Genomic DNA, 26,398 nt, shown 5'->3' with positions numbered 1-26,398 from the left:
AAAAATCTAAATTAAATTTGTTCATGTGTGCATGATAGAAATAAAAGGACAAGAAGCAACTTGGAAATTGTATATTTTATGCTAGAAAAAAAAACTTTTAAAAGATTCACAGTTATTTACATTAATAGTTGGTATAGTTATAAAAAATATACAATGAAAAAACAGATAATCAGACAAAATATACAAATACCACAAGTTTGAGAACATTTGGAGAACTTTACAGCATTGAAAGAAGGTCACGATTTCTGTGTGATGTTCATATCTTTGAGCAGCTTTCAGTCAGTTTGGTCATTTTCTGATGCTCCTGAGTTTGTAAACATGGCAGCAGAAGTTGCTGCTTTTTTGCTCAATGTGAACAATTGTGTCTTTGTCAAAGAGCAGCTCATGTGAAAAAGTCTGAAACAGAGGAAAGAAACACGTTGATTCGCACACAGAGTAGTCAGCTTAATGTTCATCTCCTTAAATGGTCGGTTTGCACCCACACATTGCCATTTTCTCCTAACTTACTTCCATTTGATACAAAAAACACTTTGTGCTGAACCATTGCGTTAATCAGAAATTATTTTTTTTGTATTTAAAAGCCTTTTACTCAAGTATGGACGTAAAGGTACATAAAAAAGATGAAAATTTAAAAAATTTTCTCACTCATCTTAGAAAGTGAAACTATAGCAGATTGGAAAAGGCCGGAGGGTAGAATCAAGGCTGTGAAAGCAGAAAACTGCAAAGCGTCAAATTAACTCATGTTACTCACCTCATCCCAAGGTTCAATCAGATCAATCGTTCGCTGTAAACGCCCTGTTTGGTTGTCATGCAGTCGGACGTGAGCTCTGCCTTCTTCATCCTCACCGTTAGTTACCACTATGACCAGAAGGTCGAGCTCATCCTCGTATTCCAGCAGCCGAAACGTCTGAAACATCAAGTTTGACGTGTTTACAGCGACTCCGACTAAACTCTGCATATTATTTAAAAGTATGAAATAAAAAAAAAAAGCTACTTCACTGTTTAAGTCTTTTGCACTTTAATTAAACTATGCGATAAGCACAAAAAGGTCCTAATGACACGTAAAAACAATCTGTAAGCACAAGATCTGTTGACAGAGCCATAGGGTAAAATCTTCTATGGACTGAGCCTCTTACACACTTACCCAATAAAACGTTATTTAATTTCCCATGACTTAATTTATTTTCATTTGCAGATTTACCTTAATATACCACTCAACATATTTAAAGCGCTTCATTTTGCCAGACATTAAGCTGTGACCACAGAACCGTCGACCCGACCAGATCTAAAACATATTGAACTGTAGATCTGTCCTGTGACGATGGGCCTGGAACAAATGCAGCTTTTACCGGAGGGACTTCTTTGGTCCACACAACTGGGTGACGTTAAGACTGTTTTTAATTTGCAGAAGATGGTTCATCGACTCACACATCAAGTGTTTTTTTATTTCTTCTCCAAACAGAAGAGTTCAAAGGTGGACAAAAGATCATATTTTATGCAGATGGGATTGATTCAAAGTAAAATATTTTTTGGATAAAAAAGCGATATCTAGTTACACGTTTGCACAGATTCTGGCCAATCTGCATTAAGGAGCATACGCAGATTTAATTAAACAAGAACAAGGAATAAACCAAGATCACTTCCTTTGTCCTAAATTCTATAAAACAAACGATGCTGAATTCATTTTTGGGTCACAAGATTTTTTTTCACCTCACAGTAGTTACATCTGGCCTGGGATTCTGTTTAGTTGTCACAACTAAACAATCCTGGGGGACAGATCGGCTTGAGTTACTGCTGTCAACAACTTCATCTTTTAGATGATACAGCTGGCCCCGTCTCCCAGAGTCTAGCCCTCTTTCTCTCCTAGACATTACCTATTGGCTGAGATTTTACTGCAACTAACTGTTTGTGCTCCCTTTCTTCCTCCTGATCCTAAAACTGGCTCAGAGTATATCTGCTAAACTGTGTTTCTTTCCTGCCATTACCCTCTCCAACATAGAAAGTACTCCTATGCTCTTTTTGTCTGTCTGCTCCGTCTTCTCAAACCCCCAGTCGGTCAAGGCAGATGACCGTTCACACAGAGCCTGGTTCTGCTGGAGGTTTCTTCCTGTTAAAGGGGAGTTTTCCTCTCCACTGTCGCAACATGAATGTTTGGTATGAGGGATTGCTGCAAAGCCATCGGCAATGCAGACGACTGTCCACTGTGGCTCTACGCTCCTTCAAGAGGAGTGAATGCTGCCTGTCAAGACTTCATCCAATCTGATAAGTTTCCTTAGAAGGAAACTTTTTATCTAATCTGTCTGTATGATTTGATTGAATTGACTTTGTATCTGAGTGCCTTGAGCCAACATGTTGTGAATTGGTGCTGCGTGCATAAAACTGAATTGAAAAAGAGCACAACAAACGCGTGTTATGCCTATGCGATCTTGCTTATATCACGGTTCGGAACAGTCCGTTGATACCTCCTGCATCGGGTCATCGTCCAGCTGATGAAACCTGGATTTCACTGCACGGCCTGATGATGTGACGGTGACTCGAGGGGAAGACTGCAGAACATTGACAGCAGCAACATTCAACACCCCGAGTGCACATATAACCTCGTATACGGTAAAACAAATGAATAAAAAGGTTAAACATTACACCTACGCTGCGTCGATGCGTCGTCAGAGAGAAATCCTCCACCACCTCTGACGGCAAAGGGCTGTTTAGTTCACTTTTGATTTTCAGCACACTTCAAAAGAAAGGAAAAACGTAGATATATATATGATCGTGTCGTAAGTGCAAGCGACAAAGAAGATGGCAGGAGTTTCTTATTTTGCTAGTTAAATTGTTGACCTCAGCTGGATCACTCACTTTATAGTGCTAGGTCCAATGTGGAGGACTCTCCCTGTATCGCCCGGATGGAAGAAGATGACGTCACTCTCAAGAGAGCAACAGTCCATGTTCTGGATGCCATTTGTTGCCTGATGTCAAACAGGAATATATTTAAAAGGATAATATAACAAAAAAACATTCTATGGCCAGGTGAAACTCAGCCAACACAGCATCAACAACTTGGACACTTAAACTGGGCTGATGATCAGCCATGTTTTCACCAGCTACAATGCTTTGCTGCTTACAATCCCCTGCAAAACGCATTCACACCTCTTGAACTTTGTCGCATTTTGTCATGTTACGGCGACAAACTTTCATATATTTTATAGGGATTTTATGTGACAAACCAACACAAAGTAATGCATAATTGTTTAGCAGAAGCCTGAGTCTGCCGGAGGTTTGTTCGTGCTAAAGGGGAGTTTTCCTCTCCACTGTCGCTACATGCATGATGAGTATGAGGAATTGCTGCTAAAGTCAACGACACGACGCAATCGACTCCCCACTGTCGCGACATGCTCATCTAGGAGGAATGAATGCTGCAGCAGAAAAAACTTTTAACCAAATCTGTCTGTATGATTTGATAACACTGACTGTAAAGTGCATTGAGATGACGTGTTGTGAATTGATGCTATACAAATAACTGAATTATGCTGAACTGAAAGTTATAATTTTATAGTTTTAAAAACTAGAATCTGAAAAGTGTGTTGTGCTGTGTGCTGATTTAGGTCTGTGCATTGACTGGGCCTGTTAGAGAGGCCCAGTCAATGCACAGACCTAAATCCAATACAGAATGCAAGACTTGAAAACTGATATTCATAGAAGGTCTCCATTAAACCTGACTGAGCTTGAGCTATTTTGCAACAAAGAATGAGCAACATTTTAGCCTTCAAATGAGTCAAGTCCATAGACGCATATTACAAAATACTTGAACCTGTAGTGACAGCGATATGTAATTGTGAAAAGTATTGACTATGGGGGCTTAACATGAATGCATGCCACACTTTTCAGATTTTTCTTACTAAAAAATAAAACTGTACAATTTTTTAAACCATGATTTTTTTCCCCACTTCACAACTATGCACTATTTTGTTTTGGTTTATAAAATATATTGACGTTTATACGTCTGTTGGGTCCCAGATGGGACCCATGGGAGGAAAGAAAGGGGCTAAACTAAACAGAGAACAAAATCCCAGATTATACAGTATTAAGCCATTTTCATGACAACTCCCAGAAGGCAGGAGCTTCACAGCTGAAATCCCGTCAAAGAGCTAAAAAAGGTCTAGGCACGGCATTTCTTTCTCTTCGCTCGCAGCGCTCGAGGCTGCATTGGGGAGGACAAGCATGTGATTGTCTTAATCTCGCTGGCCAATAAAAGACAGCATCTTTAAAGAAATAACAAGTACAGTCCACCGTTTTTTGGACCCGGTGACTTTCACCCTGAGTAAAATAAAACTAGCCGCCTGGACGTGGGTGAGCTAGAACCGTCACTTTGGGGAATCTATAACTCTGACGCAAGAGGCTGTGTCTGGGCAGAGAAAATAAATGCAGAGTAAAACTATTCAGATATTGATTATTTCGCTTATTTGGCATCTGTGTTTGTTTATACGATTTTGGTAATTTTGATCAAAATAACTTGGTTAATAATTGCCTTTGGCACTTACTGATAGCTGTTCCTAACCAAACTTAATGTAACCCTACGGCTACGGTGTAACAAAATGAGACCAAAGAATATGAATATTTCACAAAGTACTGTGCACTGCATGAATTAGCAACTATGTGAAAGGTGAAAGTTATTAAACTTATTCTGGATTTCGAAAGCCCATTTGTTACAGTTAAATCAGTTTCTAGCCAGCCTCCTGATTAGGCATTTCAAAACTATAAAATCCATATATTTTAAAAAGAAACATCTACTTCAGGGGTGTCAAACTCATTTCTATATGGGGCCACTTTGGCGTCATGAAGTCATTAAAAGGGCCGGTTGCATGTGTATAGATGATACTTTTCATTTCATAATTTCATTTCAGTTCACATAGAAGTATAAAAAATTCACAGTAACATAGAAATAGCAACCTTAGGCCCAGTTTATACAGTTTATCTGCAAGAAAAGTTGATATTGGGGTGAGTTACACTTACAGGAGACACAGTTTTAGCCACTTTATACACTTTAAAAGGATATATACCTCTACTTTATCACATGATATGCCTCTTTTTTGGCTCTTGAGGGCCGGATAATTTACCTTGATGGGCCGGATTCGGCCCGCGGGCCTTGAGTTTGACACTTGTGATCTACTTGAAAGACAACACAAATAAGGTTCATATTTATATAATTGGCCCCAAACTCTCTTCAATTTATTAGTTTGTCAGCCAAAACACTTTTTTCTGTAAGTGATAAACTATGAGGTTCATTTTGCACATAACACTTGTGTTATATGTGACACAATAAGTACACGTTGTCCCACAGAGATGAAAACGACTTCCCGAGTTTACCAGCGTGCTATCCTTGAGTGAAGAGATGAAGTGAGTCCCTCTGTGTTTTTTATGTGGTGGGGTGTATATGTAGTGCCAAGGGTAGCCGCCGATCTGGATACCATTGTGAGAGGAAGCCTCAAAAAGAAGCGGTGGCGGATCTGCGGATTAAAAAAAATATACAAAAAAAAACGTGACTTTCAGATAAAAAAAAAAAAACGTTCCCAGGTACTATGCATGTTTAACACAATCTGAACTGTGCCTTTGCGATGAAGAAGGTTCCACAAACCTGGGGTTTCTTGAAAAAAGGGCTCAAATAAACCTAAAAATGGAGATTATGTGTACATGCTACAACGCTGGTTAAATCAACCCAGAGTTTTTAGGGGTTAATTAGGTGTGTTTATGTACAGGTGGAGTCGAAATCTGAAGGTGCGTTCACACTGCAGGTGAATGTGTCAGGCCGAGCGACAGATTTACATGATAACCCTTATTTACAGGAGCAACACAGGAGCAATGTAACACTAAGCAACGCTACACGAAGCCCCAGAGGAAATTCTAGCGATGCAAAAAGCGTGATTTTTGCCGATTAAAGCGAAGCCAGAGCGACACAATAACAGCGATGGATGCGAAGCAACTTTTGTTGGAGTTGAAAAAGATGAATTTTTGTGTGTTGTTGTGCTACGACAACCAATCAGGAACTAGATGTGGCTGTGACATGGGGTGAAAGACTGCAGCGGAGACAATGCTGTTTTCATTCAACGTGAAAAAGAAACTGATAGCGGCGGTCTGCGGTCGGCCTGAGTTGTATGACTCAACCAATTATTACTACCGAAACCAATCCAGAAAGGACCAATCCAACAAATAGTGAGGCGACTGGAGTGGCAGTTAAGTGAAAGCGTCACTAGATAGCGCCATTGTACTGCTGTATTTCTGTTGGTGCCCGCTCTGCAATTGCTCTCGGCTGGCGATAACTTCAGGCGAGGGAGAGCAAGCAAAAGTGGCAACATGCGGCGCCAATGTGAACGCATCTTCATAGCTGTTAGATATTATATGAAACTACAGATTGCTGGAGCTACTGAAAGCAGTTACAGGGAAGACAACAGCTGACTTATAGAAATTGTGGACATCAATGAAGTGATATATTTCTGTTATCTTTGAAAACATAATTTCCAATTCTCAGTTAGCCAAAGAGACATCATAAGAAAATGCATCTTTAACCAAGCGTACTCTTCTACTTCCACTTTGTCCTGTATCTCAGTATATGGACTAGTTGATAACTTTCAGTCGAACGTTTCAGGCATCACTGACTGCATCACTCCAATTAAAGTGAAGGTTGTTTCTGGGAAGAAAAAAAAATCTCAGTGGAGAAGCGGTCCAGCTGTTAGAAGTGAAAAAAGGGAGTGTCGAAAAGCCGAACGGAGGTGGAGAAAGACTAGACTCTAGGTTGACTTTGATATCTATAAAGAGAGACTTTACAGATATAACTTGCAAATTAAAAATGCAAGGGAACCTTTCTTCTCTGAGATCATCAATGAAAACATTAATAATACTTGTGTCTTATTTGCCACAGTCGACACGTTAACAAACCCTCCTGTGACTGAGGCATCTGAACTCTACCCTATCAGAGCCTGCAACAAATGGGGCATTCCTCAAATGGCGTCAAATTACTAAATTTAGATGCATGCGTCGCGGCCACCTCGTGGTCATACAAGCAGAGCGGTTATCCTTGAATAGTTTACTTGTTTGAGTCAAATAGTGAACAGATCTGTCCTGAATATTGCCTCAACAGACAATATTATGACAAGAATAAAACACCTGCTGGGGTGACTCGTGATCTCATGATTGTGACCACATGAAGGGATTTTTTTCCCAAATTGATTTTCCAAAATCCCAGAAGGACTGCAGATAAATGTCAGTGTTGGATTTGAGCTTGTAACCGAGAGACGTTTACCGTAATGTGGTAAACGAGAGACGTTTACCACATTTAGGCCTGACCAAACAGGCCTAAATGTGGTCTCTATATTTCCTCGGCGCCAAGGAGCCAACACATGAACGTCCGGACCTGAAACCAGCGACTGCAGCATCTGTGCAGGTAGGCTACGTTTGTTTGGCTTTTTCTCAGCAATAACCAGTTAAAAAAATATAGAGGGCATTTTAGGGATTAAAACTATAATAATAGCATTCAAGAAAAACACTTGGTAACATTTGTCTATACATGAAATTTCTCTGGCGAGCACACAGGTGTAACAATGTCCACAAACAAATTACAATTTGCTTATGTAGGGTTGAAGAAAAATATACTTTTCCACCCCCACCCCCCAAAAAAACCCAGCAAAAACTAATGTTTAGCTTCAGAACGTTTTCTGCATACGACTTATGTACAGTAAGGACCAAAGCTCATAATGGCCTTAAAGAGGAGCATAAAGTGAAGAGACACCAGAGGGTGAAACTGCCTCACCCGTGACCTGGATGTTGACTGGGATTCCAAACGGAGCGTCTCCGACGGTTCTGTGTCCCAGCAGAGGACTCTGCTGGCCCAATGTTAACTCTTCACTAAGATACTGAAAACAAAGAGTTATTTTCATCTAAAGTGATGAATAAACTTGAAAATAACACAATGACTTGTTCCAGCTTAAGACATACATACTCTCTGGACAATGTGCTCAAGGCTGTACAGCCTCACTGACTTGTTACTGTATGACACAGCAAGGACGCCCTGGGACAGAACCACATCAGTGATGCCACTTCCAAACCCCTGAAAAAAATGTCATTTCCATTCTATAATGTAAATCCCACATCAGGTACACTTATACGTTTGAATAAACTTGCATACCTTTTTATTAATCTCCAAAATGCCCAAGATTTGCAGGGGGAAAACATGAAAAATGGCCAAGTGCATCACTGTGTCCTGTGAGACACCTGCCTGGGGAAGAAAACGCAAAAGATTACAGTAATTTAACATTTATGTAGAATACAGCAAATGTCTCAGAAAAGTGAGAGAAAACTACAAAAGATGATTTAAGGACTAGAGTCTAGAAAAGAGCAGTTATGGTAGCTATAGATAATTGGTAAATAAGTCAATATTACCCATCAACCAAAGCATTAAAATGTTTCTTTCTCAAATAATACATATTTAACTATGAAAGTATTTTTTGTCTAGTGTTTTTTGATATTTTGCTGTCTAGGTTATTTCATGTATTTTAATAATATAGACAGAAAGTAGTAGAGAAATGTAGTATCCTGAGACATAACTGTTTCTTTTTGCTACATTTTATATTTCTTTCTAATTAAAAATCCAAGAATGCTCATTCCATTAAGCATAGAGGCTTTAAAAATCTTCATAAAAGTGTAGTAATATTTAAAATAGTGGATTTTTACCTGTCTTGCAAAGGGTGATTCTTTGTAATGAACAGATTTAGCGTAAAATGTTTCTTGTAAATTATTCCAGGCAAGATATCTAAAAAAAAAAAAACATGTAAAGTTTTAAAATATTAAAAAAAAAATCTGTAAATTAAATTAGAACCGATCAATGGCCAAAGAACTGAGAGCTCTTTTAAATATACCTGAACTTGTATTTAGGGGAGAGATAAAGTCTCTGCAGCTCCTTTCCTGTTTCAGCTGAAATGCGACAGAGCCAGTTATCTGCTGTCAGAGCTAAGAGGCAGGGCTTATGTTCAGAGGAAGAGGATAATGTTTTGTCCTGAAAAATAAAATAAAAAGATTAATAAAAAGAATCAACAGAACAGGGTTATCTTCACAAAAACTGTTATGTGTCACAGAATAAACATGTAAATATGTCTAAACTGTACTCACCAGAGGGCTCTGACAAAGCAGGGCATCTTCAATTTTCTGCTGCTTGGACTTCTTTGGGAATTTGTATACAACCTGAGGCTGGTCATGGACACTGAAATCAGAGGATTTAAGCGTCACGCTAGAATGTTATGAAGTAATTATTCTGCACATAACTGAAGCTCTGGTATTTCTGAAGAGAAATCTTAGCGTAAATGAAAAGAAAGATGATGCCTAAAAGTCTTAGAAATAAGGCCAATGTAGGCGTGCCTGAAGCCCAGACTGAACTGCTTGCAAACAGATTTTGCTTTGGCTGAAAACCCAAAACAAAGGGAAAGAAATAATCAACCCACTACCTCTAGCTGTGACTAATTTAAACATCTTTCCTTTAATTTTATGGTCTTAACTGTTAGTTGTATGCTTCTTTTTATTCCAGCAGTTAATTTCTTTTGTGATAACTACAATATGGTATGGATTGCCTAGGACTGAATAATAACACTGTCCATTTGTTATTTCATGAAATATTTTTTGGAAAAACCTTGAAAGATGTAATTTAGTAGCTGAACTTGAGTCTGGGAAACATAGATTTAACAAATATATAGGTGAATTAATTTAAGCTGTGTCCTTGGTTGTCAGGATAAAAATCTGAATCCAGTGTGTCCATAAATGTAAGATTAAACAAAACAGTAGTCCACACACAGACACACACTGCTGGAAGTATATGTGCTGTAATTAAACCCGGTCTTTGTCTTTCTCACACAATAATTATTCTGGTGTAGCGTAGGGCCAACAGGGGCCTAGAGTGGTCTGAGTCTCTACCAAAATAAAAAAAGCAACAACAAAGAGGTGGAGTCAGAGGTTGTCCCTGCCACAGAAAGCTGAGCCCAAAATACACTCACTGGCCACTTTAATAAGTATATCTGCTGGTTAAGACAAACGACAAATTCATCCTTATAGAAGCTACTCAATCCACTAAGGCATTTAAACTAAGTTATGGCAACTTGCAGAACTTCAAACCGTGCATTATGATGATAAGGGGATTTAGGCAACATTTATAATGGCCTGATTGATGCCAGACAGCCTAGTCTAATATTTATGCAACCCTTGATCTACAAGATTATCATGCACAACCAGAAGACAGCGGTGCCAAAAAAAGGAAATGCCCAGTGAGGGGCAGTTGAAGGACAAAAATGGCCTGCTGAATTCAGAGGTTAGAGTAAAACGGGCGTAATTTCCCAAATGGTATAGAAACAGCAGAAGCTCAATCACTCACTACAACCAACGTCTGCAGAACAGCCCCTCAGAAGGAGCAGAATCTCAAACCTTAAGGCAGATGGTGTACAGCAGCAGAGGACCACACCGGGTACAAATCTTGTCCATTACGAAGATACGGAGGCTACGTTTCACACATGCTCACCAAAACCGGACTGTAACGCGTGAAAGCATGAATCCTTCTTGCCTTGTACCCACGGTTCAGACTGATTTAATGGTATTTGGGAAATCTTCTTAGTAAACTGTGAGCTCGTTATTACCAATTTGGCATCATGCAGTTACTGCAATGTCAGAGGAATGTTACCGGCACCTTGTTGAATCTATGCCATGAAGAATCAATGCAGTTCTGAGGGCGAAACAGGGTCCAACCTGGGCAGGTGTGCCTAAAAAAGTGGCCAGTGAGTGTATTTTCACTTCATCTGATAACATAAACAGTTAGGGTGTTTTCTAACACTTCGGTATAGATTCAATTTGCTGTTTTTGGTTTGACTTTCTAGAGATTACATTGTAAATAATGATCCATACTCACCAACTGTAGCAGTTCTGATAGTTTTCACAGTAGACTCTACCACTCTCATACATTATTGCTGATTTTGAAGTCTTGCTCCACACCTTAACGAAGCCCCTGTTTTCCTACGAGGCAGTAATCACGTGTTGTAATTGTAAAACATTTGTTGAAAACAGGCACAGATAAAATTTTTTAAAGTGTTGCCTTATGTTACATCAAGAATGACGCTTCGGAGGATTTTCAAGCAGAGTCGGCTCAGGGTCCCAGCATCCCTGATTCCTCTGCTCCTCTGGTTCAGCAGCTCAGCGGCGTTGAAAGTGCTCCCTCTGCGGGGTAGCGCCATCTGCAGGCGGATCTTGGTTCTACAGGCGGAGCTGCTCAACAAACCACAACCTCCTGAGGTTCTGCCGGACGGAACACGAGATCCATAACCAGGTACGGATGGGGATGTTCTCCTCTCCGAGGAGCACTTAATCAATTTCAATCTTTTCAAGGCCGCAGTAGTTAGCACTCCTATGTTAGCATAAAAAAATATTGGATTTAACTTTTGTTCTCACTAAAAACCTCAAAGTGTGGCCAAAATAATGCTGAATATATATATCTAACTATACAGTTAGACTGAACTGTTCTAAAATTAAAAGCAGTTCGCTATGCTTTGCAGGTAATCGGTTTGATCTGGGGAAAAGAGTGTCGCTTTTCAGATGTTGTTGTGGTTAGCTGGCAGCTAGCTTGTACAGCTGCATGGGTATCAGGCCGTCTTCTTCTACGGACAAAATAGTGGAATATTTCTGACGGAACCCCGCAGTGCCACCTGTTGGTAGCTTTATTTTAGTTTACGTTTTTGCAGAAAAACATTAACGGGGTTTACGCTTGTTTCCTGTTAAAAAACGTGATAAGAAAGGGTAAAACACTGGCAGAAAAAAAGACAAACATTGCTGCGCAGCTTTAAATAATCGTTTTCATATGTAGCCTATTTGGTGAGTGGGGATAATCAAAAATGTAGTTTTTTTTTTTAAAACAAACGTCTGTATTTTTTATGTTTTATGTTATTTTTTATGTTTTCTCTGGTATTTAATTCCTTTAGGACATGTACATCAATTTATGCATTTATTTTATGTACTCAAATGGATTATTAGATTAGATTATTGCAAGAATTAGATGGTTTTAGATACAAAAATTGTGCTAATTTTGGCTATACAAAATAACTTTACATACCAGTTTAGTTCTTGACTGTGGAAAGAAACCTCTAAGAACCCTGAGAAAACCTGTGCTTGCCCAAAGATAAAATCTTTTCTTGACTATTCAGATTCTGTTTTTTCTTGTATCTAAATTATCTAGTTATTCACAACATTCTTTTGAAAAACTATCTTTATTTGTAATGTCTACAAACAACTGGAGCAGGGCTATATCAACGAACATAGAGCAAAAATATTTTAATGTTTTGAACAGTTTTGAGCATAATCATGACACAGATTTAAATGACCAATCCTGGTTCTAATGTATCATTATTGTTTCCAATGCAAATTGATACAACAAATTGTAATACTTGTGATTAATAACTCGTTAGACTTATTCAAAACACTGTTTTTAACTAGATTAGCATTCTCAGATCATGTAGATTACAAATATAATACAAAACTGCAAAATCTCAGCTATATATCAATGTACAAACACATTTGCATTACTGTTTAAGAGTCAAAAAAAGAACAAATCAAGCTGACACTACTGGTTTTAAGTTGTTTTCTATCTGGTAAAAATGCTTAAACAAATAAACAATTGTCTCCCCACATACTGCCTGATAGGCCACCTGTATTGTCTACTGTATGTTATTGAATTTTGAAGACTACCTTTATCTTTATTTACCATTTATGTTCCTTATCAAAATATTTTAATGGTTCTATTGTCCAGCAGTTCTATAAACATCTAATTAAGTTATTGTAGGTTGTTGTGAAACAAGGATTGATTTTTTTCTAGCAGACCATATGACATAAATTCAGATTTTTCCTCTCCAGCCAATGTTGCTTCCCATCCATCACAGGTGTTGGTCGCTCTGGCTTCACTTTAATCGCCAAAATCGCCCCTGTTGTGCCGCTAGAAACACATCCATCACCTTGCTTTGCAGCGCATTGCTTCACATCACTCCTGTTTTGTGAATGTACATAGGGATATCATGTAAATCTGTCTGTCATAGTAAAATCCCAGGGAAACAGGAAGTCATAGTTTATGTATTAGACATTCCCTGGACCTCTAATCGACTTAAAGGCATACTATGCAACATTTTTCAGTTAATTAATGTGTTCCATACCGTTTTGGATGATTAAATGAGTCATTTCAGGTCGAACAAAGGTTTTCTCGGCCGCCCTGGGGTTCTGTGGGGGAAATACCGCACTTGCAATTGCAAGAGCTCACAGCCCGCACACACAGAAGTCTCGCTTTACGCGAGAACTCCATGTGTTTTTGCCCTGCCATTCACTATATGCACGCGTGAAAGCAACAACAAAGAACCACGTGTTAACGTCAAATAAACATGCAAGCATATCGAGTTTTATTATTATTATTATTATTATTTATTTTATTTTTTTATGTTGGCGAGACGCTACCGCGGCGGCTGCGGCGGCTGCGGCTTGGTGAGGCGGCGGCGGCGGCTTGGCGAGGCGGCTGCGGCGGCCGCCTCGCCAAGATAGCGCTGCGGGAAGCTTGATGTTCGTACCTTGACTGTTAGTCATTGTTTGAGCTGCCGTTTTTTCCACAGACATTGCGTTTGCCTGTCTGCTAAGCTCAAAACAACCGCGCCTGGCTTGATGGAGAAACCAGAACAGCTGAGCATCTTTACGACAGTGCACTTTTACTTTCGCCCTCTGGGGGGAGCCTCGCTGGAAAATCAACCCCGGTTGCATAGTATACCTTTAAATGCTCAAAGAGACAGACTCACTCAGAATCATGACAAATAATGGTAATAATTGACAGAGCTTTTATATTTTCTAAATAAGAGAAGCCTTTTTTTCTGCCCCTGCCAGGACTCGAACCTGGTACTTTCACTCAAAAGTGAATGTGTTACCTTTTTACACCACTGGAGCTTTTTTGGTTTTTGGCTTTTTCTCTTTAAAATTTGTTTTATTACAAACATAGCAGTCTCAAACTGTACAACAAAAGCATTTTCTTATTTATTTATTTATTTATTTATTTATTTATTTATTTATTTATTTCAGACACACAAGCATATAATAACGACAGTATATGTCCATATAACATAAATTAAAACAGTCTGAAAAAGGGTGTATTGGCAGAAGCAATAAGCTTACAATGCCCACCCTGCAAAGCAAATTTACATTGGACTAGAAAGCAAAAGAAAAAAAAAGAAAAAGATAAAAAGATGGCTACCGTTTATAATACATACCAACGTATGATTTTAGGAAACGTATTATTCTACAATAATAACATATTGCGAGAGAAAAAAAAAAGGTAACGCACCCAGTATCTAAGCTCTTAACTACGTTCACATAATCTTTTATCGTATTATTCTTAAATATGTTTTTAAACTTTTTTACTGTTGTACAGTCTTTTAGCTCCTGATCTAATTTGTTCCATACATCAACCCCAACAAAAGAAATACAATGTTGTTTTACATTTGTTCTTGCTTTTGGTTTTCTGAACATTTTAAACCCTCTGAGATCATAAGCACTGTCCCTGATCGAAAACAGACCCTGAATGTGTGCTGGCAACAAATTATTTTTTTACTTTGTACATAAATTGAGCAGTCTTAAAGTAAACCAAATCTTTTTTAAATGTACAAAAAATTGGTTTGTGTGCTCTCTATAATCTGCTTTATTTACAATTCGAATAGCTCTCTTTTGAATTATGAACAATGGGTTTAAATTAGTTTTATAGGTGTTTCCCCACACTTCAATACAGTACATCAGGTAAGGCAGAACTAATGAACAGTACAAGACATATAATGTTTTTTGATTTAAAAGGCCTTTAAATCTATATAATACTGCCAATGTTTTAGATAACTTTGATCTGATATAGTCAATGTGTGGTTTCCAACTTAACTTATTTTGTATTGTATTGTATTGTAAGAAATTTTACATCACTTACTCTTTCAATATCTGTGTAATTTATTTTCAATTTTTGTGCACGTTAATAGCACGATTTATGAATATTGTAAATTTTGTTTTCTTTAGATTTAAGGTTAATTTGTTTGAATCAAACCAACACTTTAATATATTTAATTATTTTTCTATCGTCTCCAATAAGGTTTTTAAATCTTTACCAGAACTAAGGATATTAGTATCATCAGCAAATAATATAAATTGTAATATTTTTGAGACTAAACATATATCATTAATATAAAGGATAAATAGTAAAGGACCCAACAATGACCCCTGCGGTAGACCAGTGGTCATTGTCAGTAACTGTGAATCAGTATTTTTAATGTGGACATATTGTGATCTATTCTCCAAATAAATCTTAATCCAAGAAAGAGCCACACCCCTAATTCCATATCTACAACGGTTTTTAAGCAATAATTCATGATTAACAGTATCAAAAGCTTTAGTTAGGTCTAAGTACACTCCTACAGTGTATGGTTTATTATCAATGGCATCAGATATTCTTTCCACAAGATCAACAAGTGCCAGAGCAGTGGACCTATCAGTTCTGAACCCATATTGCTGTTCACAGAGAATGTTATGTTTTACAATAAAATTATATAATCTTTTATGAATTATTTTTTCCAATATTTTTGAAAGTTGAGATAAAAGGGATATCGGCCTGTAATTAGAAAAATCGTGCTTGTCCCCAGCCTTATAAATAGGAATAACCTTAGCAATCTTCATCTTTTTTGGAAACCTGCCTAACTGCAAGGAATGGTTACAAATGTGTGCAAGTGGTTTGGCAATATAGTCAATGATTTCTTTAAACACCGACATATCTAATCCATTCCAGTCTTCTGATTTTTTACTTTTAAATTTTTTACAATTGTAATAATTTCATTTTCAGTTGTACCCTGTAAAAATATAGTTAACAGTATACCAGAGCCCAACAAAGGCCTTGCAACTGCTTAGACAACATGCAAATTCGATCAAATTTGCCTGTTATCTAAGCCATTGCCATGCCTTTTTGTTGGGCAATGGTATAAAGCTTGTTACTCCACATTACTCCAGACTTTTTGAATTGAGAAAGCTTCCGGGAGACGAAGCGAAACGTCTTCAACTACGGAAAAAAAGTCAAGCAAGCAGAGTGCAGAGTAAGTTTCACAAACATCACATCAATAATTTCATGAATCCAAAGAGACTATTTTAGTGAATAGAAGCGACGGACAACTTTCCTTATTGTCCGCCTCAGTTTGAAAGCAACCTCCTCAATTAACTCCACACTTCCATTTGAAAAGATATCCTTCGCATCTAAATGGTACTTATCTTTAAGATAGTTGACCATCTTCCTACAAACCTCCTCAATTATTGTCAGGTTCAGGTGCTTGTTCTGTGGGACTTGAAGAGTCTCCAAAGTTGCATCAAGAATACTTGTAAACGTTCTCTGTTCCCTTTCAGAGAGAGCTCTACATTGATCTAACCCTGTCAGGTTTTTATATACTTTAGTCAATATAGATACTAAAGCAATTCTGAGATGCTCTTGGTAGGGTATACCCCTGTGAAAACTGCTTTCCCTTCTGAAATAATTCATTTTGAAAACAAGCGGTGGGCAAAAACTTCTGTTTATCCTGGTGCAACGTCGATCGCAAGTGATGGAAACTATACAGAGATGGAACTATAAAGAGAGAGTGTGTTGCGTCATAATGGGAGCTATGACACGTCATAGTCTGTAACGTCTATGACGTGTCCAGCAGAAGGCAGGTGACGTCACAAGGCATTCTGGGCGATTGATCGAATTGTAGCTACGGCAAGCGAACACTAGATGGCGACGGAGCTGCATGTGGCTCAGCCATGTTCCTCTTTCGGTTTTGCCCTGGTTTGTAACGTTTGTATGCTTGGTTGGAAAAAAAAACGGTTTTAGGAGTTTAGGATAGCATTGAAACGATCCATAAGATTAAATAGTGACTTAACAGGTTTGCACACAGGATATTGTCTAAATCACATGCTTTCAAATACTAAGGGAATATCCTGCGCTTCTCCAAACGGCCTGCAGTTCAACTGGTTTATGGTAGGGGGCAGCATTGTGTTGACATCGCTCTTTCAAGAATTGTTCCCCTAAAATTAAAGCCCTACATGTTATTATTATTATTATTATTATTATTATTATTATTATTATTATTATTATTATTATTATTATTATTATTATTATTATTATTATTAATAATAATAATAATAATAATAATAATAATAATAATAATAATAATAATAAGATGTGAGGACGCTTCAAAATATATTGAGGTCTAGGAAGCAACAGGCTTTCTATTGTAGAGAATTTGCATACACAACCACAAACCGTTTTGATTATCTTTGTGGTGCAAAACCTGTAACTGTGTTGGAAGAGTGACGAGGATTTCAAATTTACTTTGAGAAAGTATTTCAGCACCAAATTTAAGATAAGGATAAAAGCTGTTATCAATATCCAGAGATCCAGGTCTAACATTTGGTGACAGTACAAGATATGGACAGTGGCGCCTCCAGAAATGCATCAGGTGGGGCCAGATGGGGCCACATAAACTCTTGGGGTGGCACACTGAAACTAAAAGCCATAATTTCAGGATTTTTTTCTACTGTTGTAGTGAAGCTGCCTGAAAATATCTTAAAGACTTAAGTGAACACCTGCTAATATCTTTTGGTTTATTGTTTGATTTTTAATGTTGCTAATGATCTAATGTCCATAGACCAATAACAGTACAGTTAACATTTTGAGCCGAACAACAATTCCTTTTTAATGTGTAATTATATTAGGATTAGGAATTAGGTGTACATTTATTCATTTATTGAAAAACAAAACAGTCACTAGGGGAAAGTAGATTCTGGCAGATACATATAAAAGCATGATAGGAGGTCAAGCAGAGCGGCTGCTATGCTGGCTGTGCATAATGGGATGAAATGCTAAACTGATCCTACTACAATTTACACTCGTGAGTTGGGTGATCAGGACATGGCCAGCCCTGGCCACACCCTGGTGGCGCCATTGGATATGGAAGTCATGATGTTGACCCAAAAATAAGCATTTAAACTCAATATCTATGTACAATAATGTTCTTGTGAATATAACAATATTAAAGGATAGGAATAAAGCACAACTGGATTCCTTATGAGGTTCAATTGCACGCAGATATACTCTGTTTACTAATAAAGTGATCTCTGAAGGTTAAAAAAAACATTGTATGACATCATTAGGATTAAAAAGCTAAACAGTATCAACCTTATAAAAAGAAGAATAAACTGGTCTGTCTCACGAACAGCAATGAACAATTGGATAAAAGATAAAGCCTAAATATTACAAGCATATTTGTGCAGATATGAATAAAATCATGTTGCAAGTCATTTGAGATTCTGAGTATCTTAGAACCTGGAGCTAAAAAATATATATATATATATATATATATATATATATATATATATATATATATATATATATATATATATATATATATATATATATAAAATGCTTCTGTGATGTTTATTTTATGAAAATTGCATGTGGCACCTGAAGTTTTTTAAAGACTAATATTTTTAAATGTGGATTTATTTTTTATTTTTCTTTGAGCAGAAAAATACACTCATTTTTTTTTTTTTTTTTTTTTTTTTTTAGTGTGAGGCTTTGCTGATTCCGTAAAAAGGTCAATTTATTCCAGGGCTTTTTGCACAACATTACTAGGGATCCCAATAAATATACTGATCTTATTTTAAAAGTGTGTACTGTTCTTAGTAATTATTCTGTGTTTCAGTCACTATTAAATGTCATAATTTAACTCTTGATCTTTTGCAGAGTAAATGCATAAGCAATGGAGCATCTCTGTGCTCAAACGAGCTTCTGCCTTCATCCGATTTTCCGTGAGATTGAAAAGCACAAATGCAAGGCCTGCGGCTCCGCTGGGTTCACGGATCCTGACCAACCCTGAAGACGTCTTTAAACACAACATGTGGTTGGTGATACCTGGTTAATCTGTTTCTATCTTAGTTGTCACTCATTAATCTTTAGCAATTAAAGGGTACAATAATCAGAAATGATCACTTAGGTCAAGACAAGTTCTTTAAGTTTATTTTTATGCTTTCACTATTAGGGACCATGTACAATGGACAGAGGAGGACCAAGAAGCTGCTCGTCAAAAGGCGGAAGAAAATTCAAGTATACGACTTCCTTCAACAGAACAAGGTTGCGAGCACATTGCCACATGTTATTTTACCACATCAAATTAAGACTTATAAAAGTTATGTATTTACTCGATTTCCTTTCCTTCAGATAAATTTGACACAGATGCTTCCCAGTACTGGGACCAGTTTTACGAGGTGCACCAGGATAAATTCTTCAAAGATCGCAGGTGGCTGTTTTTAGAGTTCCCAGAGCTGCTTCCTTCGTCTGCAGAAAAAAGGAGGACAAATGCATGCCTCAGTCATCAGGTAGCAGCAGACCCAGTTAGCGGTAGCTCCCACACGGACGGGGAAACGGGACACTGTCGACACAATGATCCCATTCAGCACCGCCGAAAAACAGACACCTTTTTTCCCCAGGAAAACGCGCCAGTAGAACCAAATGAAACTGTCACACGGACATCTTTTTTTCCAGGAGGGCACGCATCTTTCAGGATCTTGGAGGTTTTCAAAATTGTTCCCCTACTGCATGTTCATCCTTATCCTTATCCTTAGTTTTATATGTTTACAATGTTATTTAACCACTTTAACTTGGCTTTATGTTTTTATTTCACCTCAGGTTGGATGTGGAGTTGGTAACAGTGTGTTTCCAATTGTTAATACCATAAAGTAGGTCAAATTTTCTACTGATCTACATGTAATAGATTTTCTAAAGATGTATACATTCAACAATATTTAACAACGGTAAATTGTATCCCATTGGGCAATTATGAGCTTAAACCAAATTATCTCTGATTTTAAATTTTCTTTTTGGGATTTGACACTTACAATGTCATTCAAGTAAACTTTGTTTTATCAATCAAATGCAAGAAACTTTGTCTGTAAAAGAGAACAAATATGCTTCACTAATGCATCAGAAATATATTTTTCCTCACATTAACTGATTTTTAACTCAACTCAGAACAAAGTTCATCAAAATACCGCAATGTTTGTTGATGCATTCAGAGGCTAAAAAAAAGTAGGAGTTTTTAGTTTTGAATATTGTATGAACATGAAAACAAATCTGTGTCAATCAGTGGCTGCTTGTCCAATTTTGATGTCTGGTTGATTAATTGGTTCATTGCAAGTTTTATTTTGACTACAGTTAGAAGAAATAGGCAACTTCTGAGTCTGCCGTGCTCTCTTTCATTAAAGTGAAAGAAAAGTCCCAATTCCAAGGAACAAAGTAGTTCAAAAAGCCTCAACGCTGATGTGTGATGTACCTACTTTTCGGTATTTGGTATTTTCAGAGCTGGTTCTTTTGCTTCACAGGAACACAGACTCATTTTTATACTGCTGTGACTTCTCCCCTCGTGCCATTCAGCTGGTTAAGGTAAGCATTAATAGTATAAAAAAACTTAACACAGTTAGGTGTCATTTCAACACTGAAATTGTATGGAGATGTTTATTTCAACCAAGATCAACTCATGTTTCAAAAGATCCCGCCATACTTAGCCTCCTGAACTTTGCAAAAAGTATTCATACCCCCTGAACTTTCCCACCTTTTTCACAATACAACCACAAAAACAATCTGTATTTTATTGAGATATTTGATAGGCCAACAAAAAGTTGCACATCATTTTGAATGGTTTTTGAAAGTTTTTTTTTAAATGCAAATCTAAAAATTGTGGTAGGAATTTGTATTCAGACTCCTTTACTCAGATGCCACAAAATATAATCCAGTTCTACCAACATCTGTCAGAATCCATTCACTTAGCAAAGACCTGATTTCACTAGTGTGAAATCAGGTCAGGGATGATGTTTTGCTGAAGTTATAGCAGAGTTAGGTATAAAACTATCGTTTTAATCAGAGAAGTAGTCAAGAACCTCATGGCAACGCAGGAGAATCTGCAGAGATCCGTAGCTCAGCCGAGAGAATCTGTTGACAGGACAACTATCAGCCGTGCGCTCCAGAAATGCAAAGATACACAGAAGAAAGATATTGTTGAGATAAAACAAAAGTAGAACAGGTGGAAGGGGGTGCTCTGGTCAGATGAGATCATAACAGAACATTTTAGCCTACATGCAAAATAGTGTGTGGCAAAAAAAAAGTAGCACCCCATGTCTCCTGCACAGACTCCTTTTTTTTAGCATGCAGGGCGAAGCTGATCAGAGTAAATGGGAAGATACATGGAGCTAAATGCAGGGCAATCCTGAAAGAAAACCTTTTAGAGGGCGTAAATGACTTGAGATTGGGGCTGAAGTTCACCTTCTGCTTGGACAACGACCATAAACTGTACAGCATAACTGCACTGAAATGGTTTAGACCAAAGCATATTCATGTGTTAGAATGGCCCAGCGAAAGTCCACTGCTTAATTCAGTTGAGAATGTGTCAGCGCTTGAAAAGTGAGGTTCACAGATGCTCTCTATCCAATCCGATGAGTTTAAACTGTTTGCAAAGAAGGATGAGCAAGAAATTCAGCATTAAGACATTCAAAGCTGGTAGAGAATTGCAGCTACAACTCTTGCAGAAGGTGGTTTTACAAATATTGACTTGGCAGCCCTGAATTCAAATGCATGCAACCCTTTTCAGATCTCATCTACAACCTATTTTGAAACTTTTCCTTCCACCTTACAGTTATGTAGATTTTGTGTTGGGCTAAGTTCAGATTAAATCCATTGAAGTTTTATAGTTTTACATTTACAAAATTTGCAAAATGTCAGGGGATAGGAATCATGTTTCCAAGGCTCTGTATTTATAAAGATACCAGTAACATTTCTGGAGAAATGCAATAATTCTGTAAACACTCTAAACTTGTCCTTTATAAAGTAAATAAATAAATAAACAAATGACTCCAACTCTCTTTATAGCTGAGGAAAAACATGGTTACATCTACAAAAAAGCAAAAACAGAAATATTTAGTGCTTATCCTTGGTATATTTATTTTGAATTCAACATAATTCAAAAAGGACCTGTTTTGAAACTATATTAAAATCTGACTAAAACAGATCCACATCCATTGGATGTATTATTTTTTAATAATTCCATGAGAAATGGTAGACAAGGCAGGGAGGCAGGGATGATTAGTGGAATGATTAGTGGCAGCAGGTAGAGGTGGTCTGAGCTGATGGGATGGTGACAGATGGCAGAAGGCTGAGGGGAGTGAAACTAATTAGTCCAAAATGTCCAAGACTAGGAGACAGCAACATATGATAAAGAGGTGATTATAGGGTCAAACTTATCAATGTTTTATCACCAATAAAATCAAAATGCAAGGATATTACTTATAGAAATACAGTAAAAGCAATTAAGAAGCACTCAGGCAAAGAAAATATAGTGGGTAAATGACAATGCTTTTCTATGTTTACATATTTCTACTGGATTAAATGAATAATATTAAATTAAATATGATCGTTAATGATCGAGAGACTTAAAAAAATTCTTACTGTTACCAAATAAAGTAATTATCTCTGTTACAGCTGCATGTCTAAACTTGCGAATGTCCCACAAGATTTCTGAGATAGGAGTCAGAGGAATAATCAAAAGAGTCCGACAGCCAATGAGCAGAGAGCTTCAGTCCTGGAGAATGGGAGGCACAGTTTGTCTCACAAAACGTACAAAAGAGCCTCTATGTTTACTCACTGTGCACGACTCCACTGCTGAAGAATAAGCAAGTTGAAGCTTGTTTAAAGCTTTCTACAGAAGATTTTGGACAAGCAGTGAACTACTGAGAAAAGGGAAAGAATATAGTCTGGTCAGATGAGGCCAAAACTGAACTCTCTGGATGTCGTTCCACGCACCATGTTTGATGCACGTCACCTAATTTGCTTAGATTTTTCCATATTTGAAGATAACTTGGGTTGTCGCTTACATCTGGTGTGAGTTTTATGTCAAAGACCCCATTAGAAACATTGAAACTGAGGAAATTGTGTTTTTTGTCCGGTACTTATTTTACATGCTGCGTGCCAAAGGAAATATCCCAGATTAGTTTGGGAGCAGAGACAATTTAGTGAATTTACTGACCCAGTTTCTTTTCCTCTAATAGGACCATCCAGACTACGATGAGGCTGTGTGTCATGCCTTCGTCCATGACATTTGTGTGGAGGCGGCCTCTTTTCCTTTTCCTCCCCAGAGCCTGGATGTCATCCTAGCAGTCTTTGTGCTCTCCTCCATTCATCCACAGCGGTAGGTGAAGGTTAGATTATAAAAGTGTAAGATTAACTAATCAGATAGCAGCCCAATCCCCCTTCATGTTCTCTGCATTTGTCTGAAAATCTTCTTTTTTTTTTTTTTAAACCCAGATACTTTCTTTCTGTGTCTTGTTACAACAATTGCAGACTTGAATGTATTTTCCTAGGATTTTACTAGATAAATCGACACAAAGTAGTGCCTGGTTGTGAAGTGAAAGAAAAAAGACACATGTTTTTTTATTTTTCTTCAGGAATTTTCGAAGCAATTTTTGGTTGTGCAAGAAGATTCTCTGGTCACTGAACTTTTTGGCTTGCATGTAAAAACACTGTGTGGCAGAAAACTAACACTGCACTTTACTCTGAATACACCATACCCACTACAAAAGATGCCGGTGGAGGCATCATGCTGTCAGGATTCCTTTCTCCAGCTGTGACAGGGGAGCAGGGCAGAAGAGATTTTTGTTAAAACCTGTTAGAAGCAGAGAAAGATTTAACGCTGGGGTGGAGGTCCATCTTCCAGCAGGACATGCATCCTGCTAAATCCAGTTGAGAATCTTTGGCAAGACTTTAAAATTGATGTTCACAAATGTTTTCAATCCAATTCGACTGAGCTCGCAAAGAAGAATGGGCAAAGATTTCAGTCAGCAAAAGGTGGTTCTACACTGGCTGCAAATGCAAAAAACTTTTTTTGGTTTCTGTTAGAAAAATACTTTTCTTTTGTTATTTTTTTATTCCATTTCACAAATATTCATGACTTCTTACAAGTACTGACTCAGGAGGGATGAATACAAATGCAAGTCATACGTGTCCGATTTATTTATAAAACTAAATCTGAAACCATATGTTGTTTTTTTTAACTTCAATATTCTGTAGTATTTTGTTGTTCTATCATATAAAATGCTCTCAAACATACTTTGACGTTTGTTGTTGAAATTTGACTATATATGAAGCAGCTCAGGGTATATGTATGCTTGTCTAGGCAGTGTATGAGTTCAGTGGAGTGCAATATAAGAGCAGTTGATCCTGAGAGTATCTGAGAAGCGCTCACAAATCGTATATTTTGTTCACACTTGCATTGACTTTTATCTGCTGTACGCTTACCAAGCAACAGTATGTGATGGTCTGTTTTCTGTTTATTTACAGAATGCAAAGAGTTGTGAACCAACTTTCCACGTACCTGAAACATGGAGGAGTTTTCCTCTTTCGTGATTATGGGAGATACGACTTTTCACAGCTACGGTTTAAGAAAGGTGAAGCTCATCACTGCATAAAAAAATAAATTATCCATGTACAAATTGGAATGCTGGACTTACCGTTCCTGATTTCTCAGTCTGTATGTTCTTCTTCTTCTTCAAAAAAAAAGGTAAAAATTAAGTTTGCAATGAAAATTTGGGCATGTCTGTATTTAAATGTGGAAGGAAGGATGAAAGGAAAAGAGGTTGCGAGCACACGAGTAAGAAAAGAAGGAAATGACACAAGAAAGGAAGCAAGCAGACTAATATCAAAAGAAGGAAGGACACAAGGAAGGGAGCAAGCACACGGGAAATGTCCATACATAGAAGAGTTTAAAATGCTATTTAAGAAGATGCTCATCACTGCATACGAATATGAGAAATAATTACTCGGTTATTACTGGTAATATTATTGTGATTGGTTTTTGACGTTCTGGTTATTTTGCGTTACTGTACAGTGACGCACAAATAATTGAATAGTATTGATGCTTTATAATGACATGCAAATAGCAAAGAATTGTACATATAGAAAGTAGTTGTTTGGAAAAATGTTAGAACCAACAGTTTTAGGAACTGATTGGATAGTGTTGCTGCTGGAAAAGAGGTGGGAAAGAAAGGGAAGCAGGGCACAAGGATTAAAAAGGACACGAGGAAGGAAAGACACAAGACAGGAAGGAAAAGATGAAACACAAAAAGAAGCAAATAAATAAGGAAGAAAAGAAGGAAGAAAGTGATATAAGAAGAAAAGACAAAGTGGGGAAAAGAGGGAGAGAAGAAGGAAGGACACACGATTGTAATAGGGATGTAAGAAAGTATGGAAACAGAAGGAAAGACAATATTTGGATAATAGAGTAACGTGGTATTTTTAAAATATTTATTTATCTATACATTTTGTTTTCTCCATACTATAAATATGCTCAAATAAAATTCAATACTTTTTTAGACCTCGCAGGAACCCTGAAATGCACTGCACGAGGTCTATTTTGCCATTTAAAATACACATGGATTGCCTTAATTATTTTTTTCCCCCTCAATACTTAGGTCGATGCATATCAGACAACTTCTACACACGTGGCGATGGAACCTGTGTTTACTTTTTTACCAAAGGTACCGATCTAAAGTTGTGCACTTTACTTCATACATTCAGGGAAACCGATGACAACAGCGCTTCATCCAGCATTTAAGATAAAAAGTTTAGTTTGCTGTTTACTGAACAGTTACCGTTATGTACTTTATGCCTTGGTGAATACTACTAATTTATAAATTAATTTTAATGTTTTCTGACTTAATGTTTTCATCTGTTATTTCTTTAAATAGTGAATAATCTTTAAAGATATTAAGCCTTAAAAAAAGTAATAAGCACTACAGTAATTTTACTCCTTTTTGAGTTTAAGTTGTATAATGTAACACAATTTCTAACTTTTGTTAACTACTGTTATAATCTATAAATTATTTCTGGAAGACAATGACCCCACAGTTGGGAAATGATTTTTGTGTCAAAACAGACTCCAGCTCTGGTTACTGATCATGCTTTATATATCATTTACAGAAGAGGTCCATGATTTATTTTCCAAAGCTGGACTTGAAGAAATTCAGAATCTGGAGGACAAACGATTACAAGTGAACCGCGGAAAGAAAGTTGTAATGCGTCGGGTGTGGATGCAGAGCAAGTACAGGAAACCATCCTGAAGGCCCCCGGAAGCACAGCTGCATTTTTTTAACGTGTCTTTGATACTATTTATATTTCACCCATTCAGCTGTAAAATACGTTATTTTATTTTTGTGCAACATTTTAATTGCAGACAAATAAGTGAAATAAACTACTGAAATACGA

General features: G+C 37.3%; 2 protein-coding genes across 4 annotated transcripts; one reads left to right on the top strand and one right to left on the bottom strand.

The window, feature by feature from the left end:
* Positions 1-60: 60 nt before the first annotated feature.
* Positions 61-11,279, bottom strand: dcaf17 (ddb1 and cul4 associated factor 17). 2 transcript variants are annotated; one of them, XM_036139277.1, is made up of 15 exons: positions 11,124-11,279; positions 10,931-11,034; positions 9,154-9,244; positions 8,904-9,040; positions 8,719-8,797; positions 8,174-8,263; positions 7,988-8,095; positions 7,799-7,901; positions 5,362-5,501; positions 2,854-2,963; positions 2,647-2,731; positions 2,463-2,546; positions 752-907; positions 288-396; positions 61-252 (listed from the first exon to the last, which is right to left on the bottom strand). In XM_036139277.1, the coding sequence occupies exons 1-14, from the start codon at positions 11,250-11,252 to the stop codon at positions 289-291; spliced, it is 1,524 nt and encodes a 507-aa protein (XP_035995170.1). In that variant the 5' UTR covers positions 11,253-11,279; the 3' UTR covers positions 61-252; position 288. The 2 variants fall into 2 exon arrangements, with proteins under 2 accessions (XP_035995170.1, XP_035995171.1); XM_036139278.1 differs by lacking the exons at positions 61-252; positions 10,931-11,034; positions 11,124-11,279 and adding an exon at positions 10,712-10,862 and having other exon boundaries at positions 259-396.
* Positions 11,250-26,398, top strand: mettl8 (methyltransferase like 8). 2 transcript variants are annotated; one of them, XM_036139281.1, is made up of 10 exons: positions 11,250-11,334; positions 18,836-18,995; positions 19,134-19,225; positions 19,313-19,665; positions 19,781-19,830; positions 20,473-20,533; positions 23,188-23,327; positions 24,476-24,582; positions 25,606-25,671; positions 26,114-26,398. In XM_036139281.1, the coding sequence occupies exons 2-10, from the start codon at positions 18,844-18,846 to the stop codon at positions 26,251-26,253; spliced, it is 1,161 nt and encodes a 386-aa protein (XP_035995174.1). In that variant the 5' UTR covers positions 11,250-11,334; positions 18,836-18,843; the 3' UTR covers positions 26,254-26,398. The 2 variants fall into 2 exon arrangements, with proteins under 2 accessions (XP_035995174.1, XP_035995173.1); XM_036139280.1 differs by having other exon boundaries at positions 11,260-11,344; positions 18,839-18,995.

Source organism: Fundulus heteroclitus, chromosome 7 (assembly GCF_011125445.2).
Source record: "Fundulus heteroclitus isolate FHET01 chromosome 7, MU-UCD_Fhet_4.1, whole genome shotgun sequence".
NCBI lineage: Eukaryota > Metazoa > Chordata > Actinopteri > Cyprinodontiformes > Fundulidae > Fundulus > Fundulus heteroclitus.
Note: the sequence above shows the minus strand (reverse complement) of the source record. Positions and strands in the feature narration are given on the sequence as shown.